General features: G+C 46.9%; 1 protein-coding gene across 1 annotated transcript in view; it reads left to right on the forward strand.

Annotated features, from left to right (window-relative positions):
* Positions 1-26,526, forward strand: part of Smoc2 (SPARC related modular calcium binding 2) — a 121,918-nt gene that overhangs the window by 62,599 nt on the left and 32,793 nt on the right. Inside the window, exons 5-7 of the mRNA XM_051164364.1 lie at positions 2,540-2,587; positions 6,067-6,117; positions 7,632-7,706. Of these exons, the coding sequence (XP_051020321.1) occupies positions 2,540-2,587; positions 6,067-6,117; positions 7,632-7,706 (174 nt within the window). The remainder of the gene's footprint in view (positions 1-2,539; positions 2,588-6,066; positions 6,118-7,631; positions 7,707-26,526) is intronic.

Below are 26,526 nucleotides of genomic sequence, written 5' to 3' on the forward strand. Positions count from 1 at the left end.
GTGGACACCGAAGACAAGCAAGCACTATGAGAAATCTCAGCTGCTTCGTCGGCCCTGCGCTCCTGCGTTCCCTTGGCTCGCCCACTCTCCTGGCTGCAGCTCCCTTTCCAGCCCTCCAGGCCAGCATCTTGCAGGGAGGCAGGACAGAAAACTGTGGCCTCCCTGATCCTGGACGGACTCCTCCGTGTCAAATTCCTTAGTTCACAATATTTGGACGGCAGAGTGTGTGATCAGGGATACTTGGTCCTGCAGAGAAGCTCTTTCTGACAGACAGAGATCAAGATAGAACTATTTTTGGCAGTCTGTAAATGCTGACTGAAATGAGGGCCCTATGAACCCAGTGCTGGCTGCTCCGAGAGAACCTGCCCCCACACCCCACACCCCACACCCCACACCCCACCTGCAACCCCAGGAGTAGCTTGTCATGTCTTTTCCTGATCCTGACTCTGATCAGCTTTCTGGTCAACAGCTTGCTTCCTCCTCAGATTACAAGAGATTATCTTAATCCAGCCCTGAGGCTCTCTCAAGGGGGTCGTTTGATTATCTGGAATATTTATACTTCACTCACAAATTAAGACCCACATGCTTGGACGGACATAGTTAGTACCAAAAGTCACTTGCAGTCAAAAGAGGGAACGCTTTGGTTCATCATAGCTACACATGGTAGTACAAGGAGGAGTCAACACGGGAGCTCTGTAAGGAGCCGGTCCCTGAAGGTGGGGCAGGCCAGGAAGCAACGGGGCAGCTCGGGGACAGGGGTACAGAGTAGCCAGCTGTGACTCTCACCAGGGACTCCCTGACTCCGGGAGCCACAGAACACAGTCACTTTCCCCTGTGGGAGAACAATTTAGTCAGGAATAAGAAGGTACCTGCTTTGGAATGATCCAGGAAGTCCAGCTGCCTCCCAGCTCCGCTCTTGCTCTTTCAGGTATCTCAAGCAGCATCGTGGGAGCAGCAGGAAGGGCTGGGACATGCAGAGCTGCCTCCTGCCTTCCAGGAGCCTCAGAGTCACTCGCTTCCGTGTCTCCCCAACACATTACTACTGTTTTCCAAGAAATGCTAGCAGCTGAAACAACACCACAAAGCCGCTGTTGCCTGTAGTGGGGGAATGTCGATCTCTCTTTCAGCATCGTGTTCACGGCTGGAAAGAACTAACAAATTTCAAGTTGCAGCCTTGCCTGCCGAGGGGCGTTGTGTTAGTCTCAGCTCAGAGCAGAGGTTATTTTTTTTTTTTTCTGACACACCGAGCAGGTGGCGATGTGGGAGAAGTTGCTGTCTGACTCAGTTAGGGTGTGTTGGAAGCAAAGGGCCGCCACCGCTGCAGATTTGTGAGAACTGTGCCCACGCTGTGCAACTCCACAAAATAACAAACAGGCAGTGTGCCGAATGCATAACCCTCACACAGAAGGGAGATGAGTTCAGTAGAGACATAGACATCCACAGCACGTCTGTAGGAGGCAAGCTCCTGAGATGTCCTCAGCCCATGTCCCTCACTGTCCTGAGAACTTCACACTCCGTAGATCTGTCAGTGGTCTGTAGCCCTCTACAACAGACAAGTCGGCACTTCCTTTCCCACAGTCAGCCTGCAGCTGAAGCCAAGGATTTGGTTTCCTATAGCTTCTGTAGCTTGTGGCTCTGTAGACACTCATCATGGTGACGTGTGTTGACAAGTAGAATGAGGCTGTTTTTTGGGGAGTGTATATTGCTACATGTTGGGGTAAAGGTTTTCTACACATAGCTGTACAACCTCAGAAAAGGGGACTCCCCCACACAGTCAGGGCTAACACTTCGGGTGAGAGTTTCCCCCTGTGGTGTCAGGTGACTTTGTATAATTTATCTAGAACATGAGGATGCACTTTGAACTTATTAAAATGGAAGGATGGGGGAGCTTTCCTTAACTGATGGAAACCATTTGGCGGGGCATCGTAACTTCGTTCTTTTTTTTTTTTTTTTTTAATATAGAAAGAACGTTTTAATGAAAAAACAAAATAAAAGCAAAAAGGTAGCTAAGATTCACAAATTAGAAAGAACGTGTAGTGTTTGGGTCTCTGGGTCTGGGTTACCTCACTCAGCATAATGGTTTCCAGTTCTGTATATTTATCTGCAATTTTCTTTTTTTTTAAATTTTTAAAATTAATTTATTCTTGTTACATCTCAATGGTTATCCCATCCCTTGTATCCTCCCATTCTTCCCTCCCTCCCATTTTCCTATTATTCCCCTCCCCTATGACTGTTCCTGAGGGGCATTACCTCCCCCTGTATATGCTCATAGGGTATCAAGTCTCTTCTTGGTAACCTGCTGTCCTTCCTCTGAGTGCCACCAGGTCTCCCCCTCCAGGGGACATGGTCAAATGTGAGGCACCAGAGTTCGTGAGAAAGTCATATCCCACTCTCCACTCAACAGTGGAGAATGTTCTGACCATTGGCTAGATCTGGGTAGGGGTTTAAAGTTTACTGCCTGTATTGTCCTTGGCTGGTGCCCTAGTTTGAGCGGGACCCCTGGGCCCAAGTAACTCCGTTCTTTATTTTCCTCTCGTAGGTTCAGTAAATGAAAAGTTACCGCAGCGGGAAGGTGCTGGAAAAGCAGGTAACTCTCCTGAAATGACTTTGCACGATGATATATGAGGTTTGTTCTCATCGCGCCTTGAAATGACTCTCACGTTAAAGCTGGAATGTGCTGGGAACTGTTGCCCCGCTCTGCTTTCTGCTAGCTGCCTGTGGGTCAGGCAGTACACCCAGGGGTGTTAGCTTCAGCTTGTGTGGGGACCCCTGTAAGGGGCTCAGGGCTGCTGTGGGTATGTTGTGTTCAACTGTAGGTGTGCAACTGTAGGTGTGCAATTGTACAGTGCATTTCAACACTGTAGTGTATGAAGACAACTGTGATATAGCAGGTAACACTGTGGGTGTGGCACACTCAACTGTAGGTAGAAATGCTGTGTTCAACTATGCTGTGTCAGGCTGCACTGTGGGTGTGGCAGGTGCAAATACTACTGTGCGTCCAGAAGGACCACTGTCGATGTGTCAGGCTGAGCTGTAAGTGAACTGCATTCAACTGTAGGTGTGTTGGGCAACACGGTAGGTGTGTGAGGGTCCCTGTAGGGTCCTGGGTTCTACTGTAGGTGTGTCAGGCAATGCTGTGGGTGTGTGAGGGTCCCTGTAGGGTCCTGGGTTCTACTGTAGGTGTGTCAGGCAATGCTGTGGGTGTGTGAGGGTCCCTGTAGGGTCCTGGGTTCTACTGTAGGTGTGTCAGGCAATGCTGTGGGTGTGTGAGGGTCCCTGTAGGGTCCTGGGTTCTACTGTAGGTGTGTCAGGCAATGCTGTGGGTGTGTGAGGGTCCCTGTAGGGTCCTGGGTTCTACTGTAGATGTGTTGAGTGGCTCAGATGGCATTAAAAGAAGCACTTGGCGAGAGAATAGAGGTTCCAAGTTTTGGCCTCTCACACATTCCAAGCCATAGAAATTACTGACACTGTGATGTGTGTCTGCCTGTGAGGAGGCAAAAATCTTTCTCTACAGCAGCTTCTCTTCTGAGCAAGAAACAGACATTTGACTTCTTTCCTTGGGGACCACTTGATGACTAAATTCCTCTTCTCCTGGGCTGTAACCTGCCTACTGAGACAACTTGGGAAGACCTGTCCCTTGGTTCCTTGACCTTCCTCAGTTTCCCCCTTGGTCCTTGTAACACACAATCTGCTTCTAGTTTTTAGAGTCAGGAGAGGTTTTCAAGATGAAATGAACTTTTAAAAACCTAACCATCGGCATTTCTCTTCTTTCTCCTGTGGGTTATACTATAATAAACCTGACAAAGAGAAGTGGTGTGAAGACAAGACATGGAGAAATGAATTTATTCAACCCCATCCCCAAGGAACAAATTGAAAGTCTCTTGGAGAGGACCTGGGCTTTCCTGCCCTGGAGAAATGTCTCTGTACAGTTAAGATACAAGCATGGAATAAGTACGGAGAGGCCCAGAGTAGATACAGAGGGGCCTGGGCTAGATACAGAGAGGCCCGGGGTACATGCAGGCAGGACTAGGCCACCCACAGAGGCTTGAAATATGCCCAGAGGAGTCCAAAACAGGCAGAGCTATTGATCAGTCTAGAGAACACCTGAGGTTTTACAGGAGGATGGTTTTGTGGTAGAATATGTACTTGACAGGGGGCACCATGAGGTAGCTTTGGGTGGGGGAAAACAGTGCAGCACCTGCTGGAACAGGAAGGCACAAGGGGGCATGGTTTGCATGTAGAAGAAAGAAGGATGCTCAAGTGAACTCTTTGACCTCCAGTCTATAAGATAACAGGAAAAAAGTGCCGGCTTATGAGTAGAAAGTTAACCTAATGCTGACAGGAGGGGGAGGCAGAGGACTCGGCTACCTGCAAGCATCTCCTTATCAGGGGGCTCATGGGGTCCATTGTGGGACACCGTGGGAATGTAGAGTGTGGGTACAAAATGGATTCAAGGAACAAGCAGGCCTCCGGGCTGAGCTCCACTGCTCTCTGGACAGGCACCCCACAGAAAGGATGCGTTAATGAAGCAACATCCAGGTTTAGAGAAAAAAGGGAGACATGGTAGAGACACAGAAGGAAAGCATAGTTTCCCCACTCTGTCAGCTGTTTGTTAGGCTGAGTTATGGCTTCCAGTGGGTGTGTGGCACCGTGGGTGTGTGGCACCGTGAGACACAGCATTCCAAGGACAGGTGGAAAACTGAGGACTGCCCACACAGGGACCTGAGCTGGATGGACAGGGCCTGGGCACTGCTCTGCCTTCAGGCTGGACATCACCCATGCTCACCTCACTCTGGGCAGCCAGACCTACAGTCAGCCAGCAGGGACTCAGATTTTGGGAGTGGCTCACAGAGTGACCTGCTCCTCAGCAATAGACACCAGCAAGAATGATTTTTTTGTTTGTTTAGGTTTTTTTGTTTTCATTTGTTTGTTTGTTTTGTTTTGTTTTTTGGTTTTTGGAGACAGGGTTTCTCTGTGTAGCCTTGGCTGTCCTGGACTCACTTTGTAGACCAGGCTGGCCTCAAACTTCACACCCGACCGTTTTTTAATTTATATTTATTTTTTATTTTGTTTTTATTTTTATTTTTTGGGGTTTTTTGTTTGTTTGTTTTTTGCCAAAACCCCAAGAGACTCACACATGCCATTTAAAGGCTTTTTAAAAATTATCTTTCAAATTTCTTAGTATATTGAACTTGGTTTAAATGCATTATTCCTTTCGTTTTATTTTCTTAGGGGAAAAAAATAGTTCAGCAGCAAATTTCCCCCATGTCATTGTCACTGTAAACACTACGCTTGCATGTTCCATGTAAGTCGTATTGAGTTCTTGATGTGTGGACATCAAACTTTTTTCAAGAGCTTATTAAAGCTTAAAGGTTTAGAGATAAGTCTCCTTTGCTTCCCTCTAACCCTCGTGTGGGGCTTCGAGACAGCTGCCAGATACAGTGGGTCACAGCTAGCCAGGCCCCATGGCCGGGCCCTGTCTTATATGCTGATTTGGAAACCAGTGTATCAAAATCTCCGGGGCAGACTTGAATGAAAGTGGTGGAGAGTCAGAGAGGCCAAGTGCCACAACCACTGTTATGTCACCTGCTCTGACTGTGAAGGTCCCAGGAATCCACGGGGCAGTGGTCAGTAAATTCAATGAGGAAATATCTGTCTCCAGGAAACAGGGCCACTCCTCTCAGTGTCCACCCTGCCTTCCCAGCCACCTCTTCATTAGCCTGACCCTTCCCACACTGTAGCCCCCCTCTTAGGCATGCTACTCTGAAGTGCCCCCTCTCTGCCATCATGGATAAACAGCTGGAAGAGTGTAAGGGGAAGGCAAGGCTAGCTGGTCCATGCCACGGCTTCTAAAGTAGCCCCTGCCTGTCAGGAAAGAGGACCCAGCTCCCACAATGACCCCTGTGGGTCTCCGTCCTCTTCCCCTCCTGGTGGCCTTTTGCTCTGTGCTGGGCGTTTGGTTCTGTGGGTGGTTTGCAAGCCCTGGGCTCCAGCCTGGATGCACACTTACTTACCTTACTCTCATAATTGTAGTCTCCTTGCAAATCTTTTCCGTTCTGAATTCAGATGATGCTGCAGCCCCAGCATTGGAGACTCAGCCTCAAGGAGATGAAGAAGGTGAGCCGGTGATGGGGGGATAACGTGGGGAGTGGCGAGGGGCAGTCAGGGGCCAGGAAGCGGTACCAAGCAGATAAGGGTACAATGACTCTCACAACCTGGCCACACAAAGAAGGGTTCTCCCTGATGTCACTGGCTTGTGACCGTAGGAGGGCATTCACCACACAGGAAGAGAGCTACCCAGGAAGGCCAGGAAACAGGCGGTTCAAGTGATGCCGAAGGGCGCTTCTGTAGGATGTGCAGGTCTGCAGATGGAGAGCACGTTATGCGTGCAGTGCTGAGAGTAGCAAGCAGTTGGTAATTGGCTGCAGACGTTGAGAAATCAGGTGAGCATCTTCATGTAGACTCAGAACAGTCCAGAGTGGGCTGGCAACGTGTGGCTGTTTCCAACGTCACAAGGCACCATTGCTTCTTCCTGATGACGTCCCACATCGCCATGGGGCTCTACTGAGCAGAATACCTTGGTAGTCATTTTACTGATAGACATGTATGCACTTGATTTTTTAATAAAGGCGTGATAACATGTGCTATTTCCCCAACTTGCATATCTGGTCCCTATGACAACAAGGATAGATCCTTTGATGCTTACCTTTAGTGGACTGCTTATGACATCTGTCACATTCCCAGGTAATGGAATCAGGATTTGGGGAAAATATATAAGGTATTCACATTATTTAAAAAAAAAAAAAAAAAGAAAAAAGAAAGACTGGAGTACAGAACTTTGCATGGTTTCCAAATAATAGCAGTGGCTAGAGTCCACTGCGGCTGCCCTGGACTCTGCCATAGTAACCCTCCAGCCGTGGAACCCCAGGCTGCCTGTCCCATGTGGAATGGGGTTCAAACCCAGGCGAGTGCAAGGTCTGTGCTCTCAGGGCAGAGTAACACCACTGCCATGCACAGGCAATCATGGTTGGTGCTTGGTAGTAAGGGGCTCTTTCTTTAACAGTGGTATGTGGGAGCTATGCTTTAAATATTTCTTCAACAGTGGTGTGTGGGAGCTACGCTTTAAATATTTTATTTTGTGCTTAATCATTCAACTATGTGAGAACCTCATGTTGCACAAGGTTACCTTTTACTATGTGGGATGTGTTTTTGCATGGGGCTGCTTCCTCCCTTCCCCTCCCTCCCTCCCTCCCTCCCTCCCTTTACACCATGGTGATGCTGAGGAGCAAACCCAGGGCCTCCTGTGCACTGACAAGGAACCATACCACTGCTGCGCTATATCCCCAGCTCACACTGGAGTGTGTACCAACACTCAGAACCTGTCTTTATCAAACTAAACAGATTTTACTTACACTTTTGGATTTAAGAAAAAAAAAACATTTATATTATTGTTTCTTTTGCCATTTACATTTAACCATTTATTTTTTGACTGTTTCTTTTAAAAAGGTGAAATATACCTATGGGCGGGGTGGGGGTGTGGGGGCGGGGCAGTCAGGGCAGCTACTGAATTCCTCAGCTGAGAGAGTCTGTGTTTCCTGGTGATCCGTCCGTCCATCTTGCTGTCTCTTTAGATATTGCATCACGCTATCCTACACTGTGGACTGAGCAAGTGAAGAGTCGGCAGAACAAGACCAACAAAAACTCAGGTAAGCTGGGAGCTGGCGACAGTGTGTAAGGGAGCATGTAATCTGGGAGTTTTGCCTTCTACTAGCTTTTAAAAGCATGTCTTCATTAGATTCTCCACATTAGATCTTCTCCGTTCTCTGAAGGAAGTCTGCGCAGCTGTGTGTTGGGCTGTGCTTTCAGGCACAGTGGGGCTGGTGTTGGTGAGTGCTCTCCTTGAGGAAGTTTCCAGGCTGTCTGAACACTTGGCTGTTTTAGGCTAAAGCCTCCGGATGTATGGCCTGCGCCTGCTACGGAACAGTAGTGACAGACTGAGCTTAAGAAGCCACCACTTTGACATTTTGTAGACAAGCCACATAGCTTGTTAGTGACTGCCCCGCTTTCAGGAGTTCACGGAGGTCAGTGGGTGTTTCCTCTGGCCTTTTGCAGAATCTGAACCTGTTCTCTGGGTTAGAGGGCAGGCAGCCAAGGAAGATCAGGGTGACCACAGGAATTTCCTGGGATTGACCTTGAGCGCAGAGATGATAGGCAGCCACTCCTAAGGGCATTCTGGCCAGAGTGCTGCTGTCTAGGCTGTCTGCTTCTTTCAAAGTGCATTTTTAATAAGGTGTCGTAGAGACCTGAGGGGTGTCACGGCTCAGAACAGAAAGACTCTAAGTGCCTCCACATAACACAAAGATGTTGGCTGTCCGGAAGGCTGTGTCTGCTGTTCAACAATCTCAAATCCCTCTGTGTGTGTGTGTGTGTGTGTGTGTGTGTGTGGGGTGACCCCTAACTGGGAAAGCTTGCTGACTTATACCGCACAGGTGCGAGACAAGGGGCCTAGAAGGTGAAATAGAAGGCTGACCTGGAATGGCCAGTGGACTCTGGAGGACTGAGTGTGCCACCCCATGATGGTCCCTGATCCTCCCTTCCTGGCTCTGGCTCTGAATGGCGGAACCTCACCTTGTCCCTGATGTGAGACTTTCCCCCTTAACTGCTCTGAAGAAGGGTAGAACCCAAAGGTTTCACTACCAGTTTTAAGTATGCAAATGGCAGAAGATTAAAAATACTATATTTTCCCAGCAATGATTACTATAGGCAACTTCCCTAGTTGTTTTAGTTTTATTTCTGTTGCTGTGGTAGAACACCCTGACCCAAAGCAGCTTCGGGCGGGAAAGGTTTCATTCGGCTTACAACCCACTGTTGGTGGGAGCTAAGATAGACACCCCAGTAAGAACTTGAAGGCTCACTGTTCCACACAGCAGATCAAGGGACTCATTTCACAGCCAAAGAAGTGTGGCTAGAGCTGTGAAGGATGCTGCTTGCTGCCTTGCAGAGTGGCATACATTGCGAGTCCTGGATCATCTGCCTGGGAACGCCACCTCCCATAGCAGACGGCTTTCATTAATTGATAATCAAGATACCCCCATACCGCACCCCCCCCAGATTTGCCCACAGGTGATATGATCGAGGCAGTTCCCTGTCCTCTCAAGTGACTCAAGGCTGTGTCAGTTGATAGTTAATGCTATCCAGAGCACCTACTTCTCAAAAGTCACCAGCATACATCTCTCATAAGCTCAAGACCCGGGTTTTATTCAAAACTGTTGCCATACTTACAAAAGTTACCTGACTTAGTCTTGTATCAAAGCACGTATGAGAAAATAATTAAATTACTGCTTGTTTCAGTTTTACTGACTGACTAGTGGGTCTTGAGAGCATCTCATGGGAGAAGCAATATAGTCGTGACTGACGTTGATCTGAGAAACATACAGATGATTACAAACACAGTCACTGGACATGTGTAATATAAAGGTGCATTTAATTGTGCTGTGGGGTGGGGGGATTTCAGCTTAGCCAGATAACTTGCAGAACAAGCATGTCACCTCTCAACCACAGTTGCCAGAGTGTTGGACCGATAACAACTACCCTCCAGTAGCTATGCAAGCATTCAGTGTACAGAGGACTGGGAAAAAAAAAAGGCCGGAGGAAAGGTCAGTTTACATAAGCCATTACAGTTTGTTTTACACTTCTGTATGTGAGGAAAACTCAAAACAGAGACATGAAGGTGATTTATAGACGTAGGCTGTGAAACCATTAGGTTTTGTTTGTGCTTAACTGTTACCATCTACTGTCTGAGGGTCAAGAAAGTGGCTCCCGCGTGGTACCGCAGAACGTTTAAAAGTGGTATGCAGCAAAGTTGTCAACACTCCTAGGACTTATGGCCTGACTCTTGTTAGTAAACTTGCCCGTCAGAAGACCTTTGCTTGTATTTAATTTCTATTTTAAAAGCTACCTTTACTTATAATCACTCTTGGCAGATATAGAGATGTTTATTTAACAAAACAGTTGAGGAATGGAGTCTGGATGGGCAACTTCCGTGCATGGGTTCTATCCCAGGTTGACAAACAACAAGTACGCGAGCTGTGAGTTACAAGTTGTTACTCTGCGTCTTCAATGCTGACTTACCTTAGTGCGCTTCTCGCGTGTTCTTTCCTTCACAGTAGATGACAAACTAGTAATGCATGGCTTCCCTCTACATGAGAACAATACACATAAATCAGCATTTCTCCCGTGAGTTGATACTAAAACAATATTATATGACTTTTGCTATAAAGCCTGAGTACATATCAGGAGGCAGCATGAGTGCAAACCAAACAGGCTTCAGGGTTTAGAGTGACAGTGGGAGCCATTCCTGCAAATAAGACATAGGCCTTCCTGATCTATGACAACTTACATATAGTAGTTCCGTGAGAGCTCTTTATTTTCTAAATTAGTATAATTTTGCCAGCTTGTGTTCTGTGGGCCCTCATAGAACCGTTGTCTTGTTGTTAAGCAAGAAAAAACAGACAAATCACTGAGGGGGTGGGGTGGGGAGAGACAGAGAAAGAGACTTTCAGTGCCATTATATTTTGATTACTAGGCGTTTTCTTCTTGGCTGCTTTAACCTGGTAAGAAAACCAATCAATGTACATTAAATTAATGAGTTAAATTCTAAATTTGCTTTTCACCTAGGAATGCATTATTTTTCAAATTTTCCTGTCAGTATAAAATGAAATGTGTTCACTTCTTCCCAGTCTTGAATCACCTTACTATATTAAGTTTTATTTTCCTGCTCATGAGATATATATTGATTACAAATTGTCTTAGATAGAACGTTTTAAAAGATTCTTTCACTTATGTGCTTTTCAACCTATGTATTTATTAAACTTATATGAATCTAGTCCACATTCTCTCCTGTGGGATGTATATAGGACTTTTCAAACCGTGTCCTCATCCTTCAAACACCAGCATAGAATACTAAAGAGGAGGCTCAGTTTTTCTCTCTTGCACTGTCCGTTAACAGCATCACAAAATAAATGTTTTCCTAAATCACGAATGCCAGTTCGTATAGGGTTTGTCATACTTTGAATGAGAATGGCCCACGTAGGTTCATGTTTGAATGCTTGCTCCCCATTTGGTGGAACTGTTTAGAGAGGGTTAGAAGGTATGGCCTTGTTGTTAAAGTCATGCCACGGGGGGTCGGGGCAGGGTCGGGGTTGGGGTGGGAGTGGGGGTGGGGGTAGGCTGTGAGGTTTCAGAAGCCCACAACATTCCAGCTGTTATTCCTCATGGTCGTTGTCTCAACATGAAAGCTCTCAGCTATTGCTCTAGCACCATGCCTGCCCCGTAAGAGCCTATGCAGTGAGCATTGGGAGGACACAGGTGCTGTGCCCCTACCCCCCCTATCTAAACAGTGGTGATATAACCCTCCCACTCCCCGTGAGGGTCGACAGATTGGGGTTTGTGGCCGAGGCCGGAATCATTTCAAAATGGGGCCAGACTGGATTGAGACTGACAGAGACCTCGCAAGGTATCACCATGAACACAAGCTACAAGATGCCAGGTGGCAGGGGAGAGGCTCCTCTCAAGAGACTGTGTCCAGAGAAAGGTGAAGCTGGCCTCACCTCTGGAGTGAGGCAGAGGTACCGGTGTGTGTCCTGGTCACTGCTTCTGAGCCTTGACGTTCTACCCAGAGTTCACAGCCTCAAGATAATGAGCAATGGTTTGTGTCCGGGCTGCAGCTGTAGCATCCACCATCCGCATGAACACCAGTACAGACCTCAGAGCTCATCCACCTGGTAGGCTCTGGTTTGAGCCTGTGCCCTCCACAAACAAGCTTGCTCATTCAGGACTGCAGGACCCAGAGGCCCAGCTGGGAACTGCACTCCAGGTGGGGCAGCCATAGCCATCTTTCATTTTCCTTAACACTACATGGACACTGAAATATTCCAGGAGTTATCACCAGGTCAACTAGGAGCCGCGTGGACCTCACATCTGCCCAGTGATCAGAATGAAGTGCATGAGGCATAGCATCTGAGGGTACCCACTAGCCATGAGAGGAGGGAGATGGTCCAACACCCCTCTGTCAGGATGACCTACTGACGCTCCTTACGGTAAGGCAGGCTCTGTTACCTGGCGCAGGAAGAGACATCTCCTTATATCCTACCACCTGAAGCTCTGAGAGGCTATGGTTGGTGAGCTACGGTGGGCAGAGTGTCCACGGTCACCGGGTACCAGCTCAAGGCTCCATGTAGCTGGGTAATCTTCCTTCTTATGTCAGGGTTCTGTAGCTGTAGTTCTGTCTGCAGGCAGCCCTGCCTGGGCACTAGCCAAGGACTGGCCCTCACCTACAGCACTGAAGGGCTCTGGGCTACAGCCCCTGCATCAGCAGATGGACCTTGCTGTAAGGCATAGAGAATCTGGGTGCCGCACATCTCACTGCCTTGTTTATTTTTAAATGCAGAGTGGAGGTGTTGAGTATCTGTTTTTTCTCTCCCTGCCTGGGTCTTCCAGCAGCCCCGGAGCCCAGCGCTGAGCTTCGGCTGACCTCCGGGGGAGAACGCGCCCTATACAAAATCTTGCCTGTCTCTCTGCAGACTGCTGAACATGGGCTCCCCAACCTTTTATTGTCATTCTGGATTTTTGCACAAGCTGAAGAAAACAGAGAGACCTGGCTTGTGTCATCTTCGGACACCTCCTCCCTCCCTTCCCTCTGTCTGTCCCTCCTCAATGGTTAAACACTTCTCTGGCTTATGTCCCAGAAGACATCCTTGATGCTCACCATGTCCTGTGGTTTTATGGGACCCCCTTAGTGGAAATATTTTCTGCCTTATTCGGGATTGATAACTTTTGCTTTACTGCACATATTAAAATTAATGCCAAAAGATAATTATCTTTTAATTCTGCTTTAAATCAAGCTAAATTGCATTCCCTCTGGGGCGAAATAATATGAATTGCATTTTGTTTGTAACTTCTAGGTGTTTCCTCTTGTTTTTCTCAAGCAACATCATAAACCATCAAAATACCCTTTAGACACATACGTTATAAAGCTTTGGTCATTTGAAGAGATCAAAATCTATAAATTACATAATTCCCATTAAGTGTAGGTGTAGTTACATATGCTTTTAAAGCGTTCTTTATCCTGCTTAAAAATGTACATGACAGAGTTGATTTAATTTTCCTAACTGTACAGGGGTGGGGAGGGGTTCCTAACTATAGTGGGGAGAGAGATCGTTAATTTCAAACCTGCTTAGCTCTCAGATTTCAATGTCAATCAAACTGTGAGTAATTAGACTATTAAAAGACAGAACTTTTTTTTTGTGTGTGTGTGAAATTGAGTGGACTCTGGGCTAGGCTGGTTGGAAACACACCAGTACACTTCCATATAGAGAAACACATTTGACTCTATTCTCTAAAGAGAAATGAAATTCAATTTGCCATCGAATCACTGGGTCCAACAGGAGTTTCCTGTGCAGATGGAGCTACAGTACAGAAAGGATATGGGGCTGGTTATGAATCAAGCCAAGGACTGTGATTACACACGGCACCCTTAAATCCTTACAACGGCTCCGTGAACCTGAGGCTACTGGGTCTCAAGGGCAAACGCACACTTCAGAATCCTACATGGATGCACAGCCCAACCTGGGATGCAAACTTTCTCCAGCTGCTTTTGGCAGAGATGCCTGAATTTCCAAAGATGGGCTGGGTGGGGGGGGGTGTACCGTGGGGTGGGAGGGTTGGGGGTGGGGTATCTCAAGCTGACAGAGCACTGGGCTGTGCAAAGCTCTGAATGTACCTGCCTTAAACATGTATTTCCTGCTAACATCTCTCTGATGCCTGGCTGTGGTCAGGGGCGCGCTCTGCCTCTGGCAGAGGCCCCTGGACACAGAAAAGGGGCTTTGTGTATGAGAACTGAAAAGAAGCAGTCTCCTCATGGCAGGCTCACTTAGCCAGGCCTGGGGTCCTCCTCGTTGAACCTGGAAGAGGTGTGTGGGAGTTCGTGGACTGAGTAGACTGAGGCAGTATCCCCTTCTCCTGAGCTGTGCCAGGTTAGCTGAAGCCTTTTTCCTAACAGCTTTCCAGGCTACTGCTACTGTGGTTTACAGCCCTCCAGGCCTTGGGAAGCACAGAAGAAAGTCGGCGTCTCTGGGCTGCGGCTGATCCTGACAGGGAGTGTGGGCTCTCGCATTTGCATTGGACATGTAGGTGACTTTCTGCAGATGCTGCCAGAGGCTACTAGACCCTGCTCACCGAACCTACTCTTGCAGATGGTTCCAGAGACAGACACGGGCTCTTAGCATCTGCACTGCTGGCTCTGAAGTAGCCCCGGTGATGCATTTTAAGCTTTTTTTTTCTTGGTGTGTTGAAAGCTAATATTAAAATTTACAGGCCACCAAAAACACAAACTCACTGTTACCGGGGTGAATATATCCGAATGTTCCTAATAGTCACACTGGGTATGAAACACAACACTGCTCTCAGGAAGGCTCCACGAGTAAGGCTTCTGATGCGTTCTGGATACCAGTCAGACACAGGATAAGCAGATACTTCACCCTATCCCATGAGCCACCGTTGTGCTTTTCCTGGTGGTGTTCTTTTGAAGCCCCGCGTTTTCTTTTGGATGGATTCTGTTCACTTGGTTTCTCTTTCATTTCTTGTCAAACCCTTATCTGCAGAACCCTTTCTCTGCCCTCAGTGTTGGTCACTGGGGCCCTTGAGCAGGATCTGTGGAGCTGCTGGTGGCAGGCCGTTGTTCAGAAGGGTCTGTGCCCCCTGAGGGTGGCCGGTCTCAGCTTTACAGAAACTTGTCTTGTGTACCTTCCTCCTCCTCCTCCTCCTCCTCCTCCAAGAGGCCGAGCTGACTTTTGGGATTAACCACTTGTCGGCTTCCTCCTAGTGCCAGCAGCGGTTGTGAGGGGAGGAACGACGGCAGTGTCACCTACAAATGCTGCACGGGATGCCTCTGGCCCATTGATGTTCCCATTTGCCCTGGCATCTGCTTTGGTCTGACGATGCCGCCTGGAAGTGAGGCCGCCCTGATGTTCACAAACCTTTGTTTAGCTTTCTAGGGGCTTGGGGATTTAGGAAAAAAACATTTCCTTGAGCTCGTTTCAGAAGCAAAATTTGATATTGTTTATTATTTTGACTTGGTGGCTCTGAGGAGATTCTGCTGATACCCCCTGCCCTTCGGCTTAAGGAGCGGGCATTCCTGAGCTAGGGCTGAGGCCGGGGCAAGGAGAGCTGGCAGAGTTGGTCTTCCCTTGCCTTGCAGCACAGCCTCTCTGCCTCCTCACAGGGGCGTGCCCCTGACATACCTCTTCTGTCCACTTAGTTCTGAATTGAAATGCCCTGTGTCTAAACCCTCTCACATACGACGCTTTGGCGTGTGAGTTTGGGGGAACCCACATCGCAATCATTGCTACTGGGGTGACTCGGGCCTGAGTAGAAGATTGGTGTGAGGACGGAGCTGACCACTGATGGAGTCATAGTGCTTGCTGTTGCACACCTGCAGTCCAGGTGTCCATTTCCGGGAGGTCCTCTGAGTAAGAATGAGTTTGTGTAGCGGGGCTGCTGGGTGAGTTCCCACTGTCCTTTATACAGGCTTCCATTGTTATGTGGCAAACGCTGCACAAAAGCAAGAATTCCCTCGAATTTAGCCATGGTTTTCCAGCCACAGGTACTATGTACAAAAGAGTGCTTGTCACCAATGCTGCTTGTTTACTCATTTCGTGAAAAGCAGCTGAGTATAAAACTATGCTAATAAAGTAAGAAAATGTAGATGTGTTTTGGAAAACCACAGCAGCATGTCTGTCTGGCACTTCAGCCAGAAGGATGCCTCTTTCCAAAGTCCCCTTGTACCCCAGGGCATGTCATCGTCCTCCCCTCCCCCTCCTCCTCCTCTTCCTCTTCCCCCTCCCCCTTCTCCTCCTCTTCCTCCTCCTCTTCTTACTCCTCCTCCTCCTCCTCCCCCTCCTCCTCCTGCCCCTCCCTTCCTCCTCCTCCTCCTCCTCCTCCTCCGTCCTCTCCTCCTCCGTGAGCAGCAGCTGTGCACACTGGTGAGGCCCAGGCTCCAAGTGTCTGCTGTACGCACAGTGCACAGGAAAGGAAGCACTTAAGGTTTTAAGGCATGTCCTTGCACTAGGTGATGAACCTTTAATTTCTGCACCTGTGTGCTGTCATGTCCGCATATTAACGCTTCATAAGCTGAAGCTTTCAGCAGCTGCACAGCACCATTTATTATTAACATTTTGTCACAAAAAAGCGGAGCCCATCTCTGCAAATGCGGCATGTGTGGTATGTCCAGGCACCCTGAGAGAGGAGCACCTCTGAAAGGTGTCTTATGGGGCCATGCGCTGGCGGGGAAGACCAGGGGCATCACTAAGAAATTCTGGTTGGAGCTCTCTCCTTCTCTCTGCCACGTTCCTGCACAAACCTTCTGAACTCATCTTGAGATCTAAGTTCTCCAAATCTCTCAGTTAAAAGACATTTTTTCTTGATAACTTAGAAATAATTTTGGTTTTCTTTCTATTTTGTCATAACTCTGATTCAAGAAAAAAAGATACTTTATTTTAGAAGTTAATTTTTAAAACTAAAAAAAATGCAGTGCAGAAAGTATAATGCTTGCTTGGGAAGACACTTAATTGGCTTAAGGTGTTTTTTTTTTTTTTTTTTTTTTCTAATTTAACTATTTTAAATAGTTACCTTTTTTCTCACAATACTGACATATTTTATGATATCTAAAGCTACCCCTATAATTTTTGCAGTAGCAACTTGTTTCCATAAACTTACACATGAATAAAACCATGGGTTTGAAGCAAACGTTAATTAATAAACTAGTTAAGATAGTTATCTGTATTTCTTGTTTTGCCTCGTCATTTAAAAATCATTACCTTTTATTTTCTGTTTGTGCTTTGTCGTAATTTATAAATGCACACTGACATTCTACAGGCACCCATGGAGTGATGAAAGCCCGTGGGTTTCTGAGAATTCCCTGTCACACACACACACACACACACACACACAGACACACACACACACACACACACAGACACACACACACACACACACACACACAGACACACACACACACACACACAGACACACACACACACACACACACACAGACACACACACACACACACACACCCCTCAGTAGAGGGAGGCCAGACTGCCCAAACACAAGTGTCAAGGTAAGGCTGGATAGGACGTTAGGTGTGGAGTAATTTATGTTTATGTCCTCTCTGCTTCATTCCGTGGGCAGTAAAGCTTTCTAGCCACACTGTCCTGAACACAGAACCCTCACAGGGCTCACCACGGTCTGTCTGCCATATTCCCAGAGGTAGCATGTACCTTGACATGCGTGGTAGTCACACTGGCCAGTGATGCCAGGCGTCGCTATCAAATACTCCACGGTTCACTTGAACACCACTCGATGCTCTTAGAAGTATGCAGTGATGGTTTCCCACCATTTCTGGCACCATACATCATGGCTTCACTGCCTTGTGTGCCCTATGCTGCACCTTGTGGCCACCAGGCACCTGCGGTCTATCTGCTGCCCTCAGAGTTTGACAGGACATAGCCTCTCATATTTGGACATATGCAGTAAAGTCTCTCAGTACAATTTCTTCATGACAGCTCACTTCTTTTTAGTGTGGGATGTTCTGTTGTGAGGATATCTGCTATTTAATCTGTTTACCTTCTGACTTACGTTTTGTTTGCTTCCAATTTTGGGCCGTTATGATTTATTCAGCTACAGGCACTTGTGTCCAAGTCTGTGTGGACTTATAGTCGCATTACCTGCCAATACATGTAGATACAGGATTGCAATGGATGTCTGCATTTGGTCTTGTTTCCTCTGGTGGATGTGGCACTCTGAAATCCCACTTCCCATCGTGAATTCAGTGGTTTGAATGGGAACAGCCCTGATAGGCTCCTATGTTTGAATACTTGGTCCCTAGTTGACAGAACTGTTTGAGAAAAATTAGGTAGGGGATATGGCCTTGCTGGAGGAGGTGTGTCATGGGAGGAGGATTTGGGAAAGGCTCGTGCTATCCCCACTGTTCTCTCTGTCACCTGCTCATGGATCAAGATGCGAGCCCTTAGTCGACGCTCTAGTCACCTACCATCATGTCTTTACTCCGCCATGATAGACTCCAAACCTCCGGAACTGTGAGCCCTGTTGAACTCCATCTTTAGTAAGTGGCTTTGGCCATTGTGTTTTTATCACATTAGCTATGACAGCCCTGAGCATGGTGTGGTTTTTTTTGTTTTTGGTTATTTTGTTTTGTTTTTTGTTTTGTCTTTGACAAATATGGAAGACTCTGGGACTCTGGGCTAGAACAGCAGAGCTGAGCCCTTTGGCAGAAGACAGAGAGCTATAGGGTTTGGCATTTTCCCTGCTGGGGGTTTCTGTCTTGTTTTGGTCTACTGTTTCCTTACTGTGCCTTGGTTTCTCCTTTTAGGAATAGTAACATATTTTCTGAGCCACTGTATGTGGGAAGTATGTAATCTGCCTTTTGATTTTGCAGGGGTTTACAACTAAGAGGCTGCCTTGAGTCTCAGAAGAGACTTTGGACTTTAGGCTTTTAAACAGTGTTGAGAGAGTGAAAGACTTGGAGACTCTTTAAGCTGGACTAGATAAATCTTGCATGGTGATACGGCTGTGAGCATAAGCAGGCCGGGGGTGGAATGTCTGAACGAGACTGCCACCCCTGTGCCCTCTGATGGCCGCCATCAGCTCCAATTAAATGCTTTCTTTTGCTAAGTTTTGGTGTTTTATCAGAGGAAGAGAGAGGTAACTAATACAGGGTGTTAGTTCCATGTCTCATGCCTCACCAGCCTTTGGTGCTGTCCTCATTCGGGGGTTCAGTTGTTTTCATAGGGTAGAATTGTTCTGCTCTAATTGCCGTAGCCGTGGTCACCTTACAGACCCCCAAGAACCATTCTGTGGGTTCGTTTCTCATCTGGGTGTGCTCCCTGCTGAGGTGTCTGTGCGGAGTTTTAATTGAGTTATTTTACTTTCTTATTGAGTTTGGAGGGATCTTTCTAAGTCAAGGATATGTTTTGTAAATATCTTCTCCCTGTGTGTGGCCTCTTTTCATCTGCTTTATGGCATCTTCCTGTGAACAGATGTCTTGGTTGCACTGAAGTTCAGCTTATCAGCTGATTCTGTGCTTCTGGCCTGGTTGTGTCTGAAAGTCAGCCTGCTTGCCCCCCCACCGCCCCGCCCCGTGAGTCACAGACCCACCTTGCTTTTCCTCTACCAGGGCTCTTTAAATATACTCCACTCAAGACCTATGACCCCAGTATATAGGTATGTGAAACAGAAGTTAAAATATTTACTGATTTGCTGTATTATTTATTAATAGCCATGATAAAATTTATTTTAGTGCAATTCTTTGATATGCATATAATTTTGCTATTTACTAAAGATAAAAGGAGAATTGCATACTAATGCCACAAATATGCTTATCCGTGTTTAGTTTTATGCAGTACTGTGGAATGTAGAATACCTTAATGTTTTCCAGAGATGGTCAATATTCGGATTTCATAATTGTTAGTGCTGAGGATATTGCTTCTCATAAGTACATGGTACAAGATGTTGGAAGTATATGTAAGGCCCTTTCTGACATACAGAGTCCTGAGGTGTTTCAGGGAGTGTCTGTTGTTGTGTTGCTGTGATGGTGTCTTAGGGTTGCTGTTGTGACACAACACCATGACCAATAGCAAGTCAGGGAGAAAAGGGCTGATCTGGCTCACACTTCCACATTGCTTTCATCCCTGAAGGAGTCAGGACAGGACCTCAAACAGAGCAGGAACCTGGAGGCAGGAGCTGATGCAGAGGCCATGGAGGAGTGCTGCTTACTGGCTTGCTCCCTATGGCTTGCTCAGTCTGCTTTCCTATAGAACCCAGGACCACCAGCCCAGGTGTGGCACTATCCACAATGGTCTGAGCCCTTCCATAATTAATTAATTAATTAGTCACCACTTAAGGAAATGCCCTACAGGCTTACCTACAGCCTGCTTATCTTAGAGTTTCTATTGTTTTGATGAAACATCATGACCAAAGCAACTTGGGGAGAAAAGGGTTTATTTTAGCTTACCTGTTACTTCTCTTTACTACATCAATCAGTCCATTAGTAACTGTATATGTGAGACCGTCTGTCTCTCTGCCTGTGTCTCTCTGGGGCACACACATGCTAGGGCATCAGTATGCAGGTCAGGTGAAATCAGCAGCAGGCTCTCTCCTCATACCACATGGGCCCTGGGGATCTGCAGGTCAGGTGAAAACAGCAGCCGGCTCTCTCTTCCTACCACACGGGTCCTGGGGATCAGCTTAGTCATTAGCCTTTTGTCTTGCTTTTTTTTTTTTTTTTTTTAAAGCCACTATTTTAGAGAGGTGAAGAGCCCTGACCTCTGAGAGGCTGAGCCACTGTCTGATCTGCTGTCAATCAACCCACTGCAGTGGGTGAAGCCACCGACCACAATGCTAGACTTCTCTGTGAAATGGAAAATATCCAGATTTTTCTTTGCAAGCCCTAGAATACCAAACAAAAACCACTCTTTTCCTCAACTCCCTTCAGGTAGAGCCAATTCTCTAATTCCACAGGCTTTTTCAAACCAGTATTTTCTATATAGCACATTCTTAGACACTAAAGGTTCCAGGACAGAAGGCTCAGAGCTAGAGCTGTGCTGACTCTCTTGGCGAGACTCTTTCCTGGGAAGCCTTGGCAGGGCACACGGTTGCTGGAGCCTGCCCTCTGATGGGGATTTGACCACAGAGGGAAGGGACCAGGCAGCACTGCAAACACTCAGGAACTGCTTTGACACTGGTGCCACTGCCTCTGAGGGGTGGGAGAACCAATCGGATTTCAACGTAGGGTCCCTTGCAGGGACACCAGGGACAATGGGGTCTCATCATGGGATTTCCTTGGCAGACATTGGGGCATGTGGAGACACTAGCAAGAGATCAGAGGAAGACACTGCAGTTTTGTCACTGCTCACAGTCAGGGTGTCTATAGACATTCTACAGGGTCCTCCTCTGTTTGGCTTGGTATGACACTTCTTTTCCTCTGTCAAGATCCAGAATCGATGCTTTGGGCTGCAGTCTATTTGCCGAGCAACGCCAGCTCTATTTTTGGGTCTAGAGGACCTGGATCTAGGTATTTTATTCCAGCCTTTATCATTTTTTGAAGTATACGTTTTGGTGCGAGGGAGCCACTTTACCTAGTTTGTCCTTTAGGCATGCTCTCAGAGAGGGAGGTGTTGGCAGTTTGTCCCCATCCCAGGATTGTACGCCACACCCAGTTCCTGGTTCTATGCTCTCCCGCAGGGTGCCGGTCTTGTGAGAGTCCGGGCCTCCTCCTTCTGTCTGCAGGAGGACAAGGATCACAAGTGTCCTTAGTGCTTGCCTGCCGTGTGCGTTGCCTGTGGAGGTGTCGGCTTTGCCTTTCTCATTATATATGTGTATATATCATATACATCTGTCATATATACACACATGCATATTCATATATGCACACATGCATATTCATATATACACACATGCATATTCATATATACACACATGCATATTCATATATGCACACATGCATATTCATATATGCACACATGCATATTCATATATGCACACATGCATATTCATATATGCACACATGCATATTCATATATGCACACATGCATATTCATATATGCACACATGCATATTCATATATACACACATGCATATTCATATATACACACATGCATATTCATATATGTGTGTGTATAGTCCTCTGGGATCATATTTTACTGCTAATCATAACCACCACATCCTGACCACTGGCAAGCCAAGCATTGTGATTTTGTTTTGATCTTTTTTTCTTTCTTTTCTTTCTTTCTTTTTTAGTGGACATTCCAGTAACTTCACACTGTCCAATCTTTTTCTGGGCGTCTCTTCCTGCCCTGCTCACTCCCCTCTGTCATTTCTAGCAAACCCAGTTCTGGATTCATCTTGTTTCCGTTTGCCTTCTTTGATCATCTCACATAGGTTTTGTATAATTGGAAAGAGAACCACAAGAGATTCCGTGACTGATGAGCACAGCGTGCATAAAAATTAAGCACTGTAGTCAGTCGTAAGGAAAAAAAAAAAAAAAAAAACGAAAACCCACACGGAGAAACCTTTGGCTCATGAAAACACTGCTGATTTCAGCATGATCTCAGAGCTACTCCGAAGCTCAAATTATGGGGCCCTCCCCTCCCCTCCTCCTCCAGACCTGTGGGTCAGAAACCTGGGCAGGAAGTGGGCAGCCTCAGAGCAACCCTGATATTCTACGGGCTCCCTGCTGGCACCTTTCCTTGAGGTCACTGGGTGTTGGCTGTGCCATCGTGGCACTAGTCATGAGCTGCTCAATGCTCACAGCTAGCAACCATCACAAGGTGGAACACCGAGCCTGTGTGAGAGAGGTCGATAGACAGCGGGGTTTCATGTACGCGAAGGCTTCAGCCCCACCTGGCCCCACCTGTGTCCTGCCTCCCTGAAGCCTTGCCATGGACCTTCCTGTGTATTCCTGTTCCCACCCACACTCCCCGCTCGCACACCCTGCCTGTGTGGGGTGATGTTCCATGCCTGTCCAGGACGAGCACCTCACCTAGGATGTACGCCGGCAGTCAGGAACTACATACACACAGAAGAGGGAGTCAACGCCTCCAGCAAGTCCTAGAGCGAATGAGACATTTTCTGAGAGTCTTGCTATTATTGCAGGGTTCCTGTTGGGGGCTGAGAGCATGCGCAAAGACGACTCCTGCATTTCCAATCTTACACTGGGGTGTGCTTCTCAAAGCCTCAGCGGAGGCCCAGCAGTGCGGTGCCTCATGCTGCAGGTGCTGAAGGCTCATCTGGTGCCCCAAGTTGCCCAGTAGGAAAGAGCTTCGAGCTCCATGAGTAACTGCAGAACCCAATGCTGATGGGAAGACAAGGTCAAGCTTGAGATTTACTCCTAGAATAAGGGAGCAAGCTTAGTCTGGAGCAGAATCAAGGTGTGGAGAGAGGGCCCCGCAGTGTGCTGCAGGAGGAAGTGTGGCTCAGGCAAAAAAGTAAGGCACTTCCAGCCTTCCAGGTTGTGGTTGTGACAGCCACCAGGACTTTGGCATAGGTCATTGTAGGTAAATAAACCAGTCCACACCCATCAGAGCATCAAACAGGCTGCAAGTATGGGTATACAGATAGTCTCTCTCTCTCTCTCTCTCTCTCTCTCTCTCTCTCTCTCTCTCTCTCTCTCTCTCTCTCTCTCTCTCTGTGGCATATCAGGCCAGCCAGTAGTAGCAGGATTTCAGGGGGCCACCATGATGTTTATTATGGAATCCCAGGACCTCAGAGAATTCTGATACCCCAGACTATGTGGGACCAAGTCCAGAGGAAACAAAGCCATATCTGACTTAGACTTTGTCATGGTGTGATTTTGCGTTGGCTTTTATCCAAGTCCCCCGGACACGGAGCTGAACAGGAACGGCACTCTGGCGGTCTCCCTCTCACCTCTTAATGAAAACTCTTCTCTCTAATAAAACCAGCACCTTGGGGCTTTCAGTGTCATTCTCCATGAGGGGAACCATGGACACAGAAAGCCAGAACTTGAAGACATCACAGTCCACGCCTCAGTTGGGAGGAGAATTCATCGCTCGTCAGAGAGTGGTAAAGGAGAACGCACGTCCTCCCGGAAGATCACAGGGCAAGAGCGCGTGTGCATGCTCTTGGGCTGTACACCAGCATACAGCTTTACCCTTCATGGCATTTCTGTGTCATCAGAGGCAAGGTTCTCCCCACTGGGAGGAACGCCAAATCAGAAAAACAAATTTTAGGAGCTTACTTAGTAATGGACTTTGTTTTAATTGCAAATGCAGAGTATTTATAGGCAGGAAGATGAGAGAGCACCGTGGGATACCCTGGCAAGAGCATGTGCGTCTGCGGAGCCTGAACCTGGGCTGTACCACCCCCAGCGGACACTGCTCCACTGTGGAGAGCCTCCCTCTTCATCATAAGTGCCTCCCCATGCAGGTAGATGCTGTTTTGAGCTCAGCCACGGTACAGGATTCTTCAGTACTTTAGTCTTTCTTACAAGTGGATGCAGCAGAGCATTCTTTCATTTCTGAGGTGTCGTTTTAAAAATTAGTACAATGGTTTTGAGATTCAGTCTTCCTTCTCTGTGCCATATATATATATATATATTATGTATATATATGTATACAACTTTATATTATTGCATGAAGCATACTTCTGTGCATTGTTTTTGACTCATAGATAGGCAACTTTAAAAAGCAGGTTGGGGCCATTGAGAACACCCTGTGTCCATCTTTTCACTGGCCATCTCATGAACCGTATGCTTTAATGTCTCCTGGATACGTGTCCAGGCTGGGATAATGGTCTCATCATTGAGTCTGCTGTGAGGAAGCCCTGCGAGCTCCTGGTCCTATACATCCCACCAACATTTGGTGTCGGTGTTTTTCATTTGGAGCATGCATGTGTGCGGTTGTAGTTGCCGTTTTCATAATGGCTGATGATGCTGAGCTCTTTCTTTAAGTGTTTACTGTGAGCCCGTGCCTTACTTTGTGGAGTCTCAGTGGGTTTCAGACTGGGCTATTTGTGGTTTTATTGATGAGAAGAGCTGGGGGTCTTTGACAGGCGTGTGTTAGGAGCAGTCCCCCATCTGTGGTTGCCTTTTGCTTCTTAATTGCATCTTCTGGTGATTGTTTTAATGAAGTCTAATTTGCCCAGTTTTTCTTCTGTGGTCAGTCTGTCCCAAAGACATGGTGGGTCACTTCTACTGCCTGTGTTCAGCTGCCACACTTCGGGTTTCCTGTTCATGTCTCCCTAGCCTCGCCATCTCAACAGCTGTTGTGCTGCACGTGTCTAATTTCTTTAGTTGGCACACAGCCCTTCTGATGTTCTGCTATCATTTCTTGGGGAAAAGTTTCACTTCCCCGTGAGTCACTCTGGTCCTTGTCAGCATCAATGATGGCAGATTCTTCTCCATCCATCTGTCTATATAGCTGTCACACCCCCGTGTCTGGGTGAATGATTTTATAGACCCTTTTCTAACGTGGCAATATCAGCCCCATCCTTGGAGCAACTCTTCAGTCTTTATTTAGGTCATTTTGGAGTCCACGTGTTAGTTTCTACTGAACAGCTTCTTTGGATTTTGGTAAGAAATATGCTGTATCCACTGACTGGCTTACAGAGATCGACGTTAAAATGTTCCTAAGTCTTGCTATCGGCCTGCATGTTTTGCCTCTCCGTTTAGTCAGTAATGACATTTTAAAGTATGTCGACTCTCTCGTTATGGATTTATTTATAAATATTTTAGTTTTGATGTTATAACAAGTGACATCCAGGTATCTTTATTTTGCAATTATTTATTTACAGTATATAAAATATAAATATTTTTTGCGCATTCATTAATAGTTTCTTTACGGATGTCTTAGGATAATATATATATATATTGTGTGTGTGTGTGTGTTTAAAGACATTTGTATTTCTTTCATTACAATCTTTATTGCTTTTTCTTCTTGGCTCTGTTGCCTTGCCCAGGACTACTCATGGAACGCTAAAGAAAGGCCATTTCCACATGATGTCAACTGTGGACATTTAAGAAATATGTTCTTCACTTCAGACAAAGCCTTTCACATTCCCAGCCTTCTAGGAGTTTTGCCATTTAAGTAGTGAAATCGTTCACCTTAATAAGACCTTGTCAGAGTATTGACTGCACTAGAGCAGCCGGAAGTGCCTGCCCTGGGGCGCAGTGCCCTGACAACCTCTGACAGGGCTCTTGAATGCTGCCTGTGGGGTTCTAAACGGCCTCTCCAGTTTTGCAGGACAGTGAACCCCCTTTCCTAGGACCCACTTTTGGTTCCAATGGCTGCTTCTTTCATGAGGTGGTGAGGGAGGTCTGCTGCGCCTTGGTCTGCTTAGCTGGTGTAGTCACTTAGAAGTAACCCAAGGCTATTTTCCTGAGTTTGGGAAGTCCAGAAATCCAGCTTCTATGTGCAGGCACATTTGGTTTCTGGAGACCTACTTTCTGGTCTATGGATGGCACCTTCTTGAGGTGTCTTCACATGGTGGAAGAGGCCGATGAGTTTACTCTGATCAGCTCTGGGTTCTACCCCATGACCCAATCACCCCAAAGATTCCGTTTCCTAGTTCCATCACCTTAGAGGTGAAGGTTTTGTTGTGTGATTTGGGCACATAAAAATGTGCACATTTGTATACACATATGCACACCACACACACATGCACACCACACACACACACACACCACACACACATGCACACGCATACACACGCACACCACACACACCTACCCTTTATGGTAGGAGCAAGAAGTCTCATGGTGACAGAGACCTCTTCAATTTAGCTATGGTTTACTTGGCACTTTTTCAAAATTTTTATTTGTTCATAGAATGTACAGCCTGATTATCCGGCCACAAAATATTTTTGGTGCTCCATTCCAAGGACATACTGTATTTATGAGAATGGTAGTAGAAAATTTTTTTGAAATATCCCTATGAAAA

The sequence above is a fragment of the Acomys russatus genome, chromosome 21 (genome assembly GCF_903995435.1).
Source record: "Acomys russatus chromosome 21, mAcoRus1.1, whole genome shotgun sequence".
Taxonomy (NCBI): Eukaryota; Metazoa; Chordata; class Mammalia; order Rodentia; family Muridae; genus Acomys; species Acomys russatus.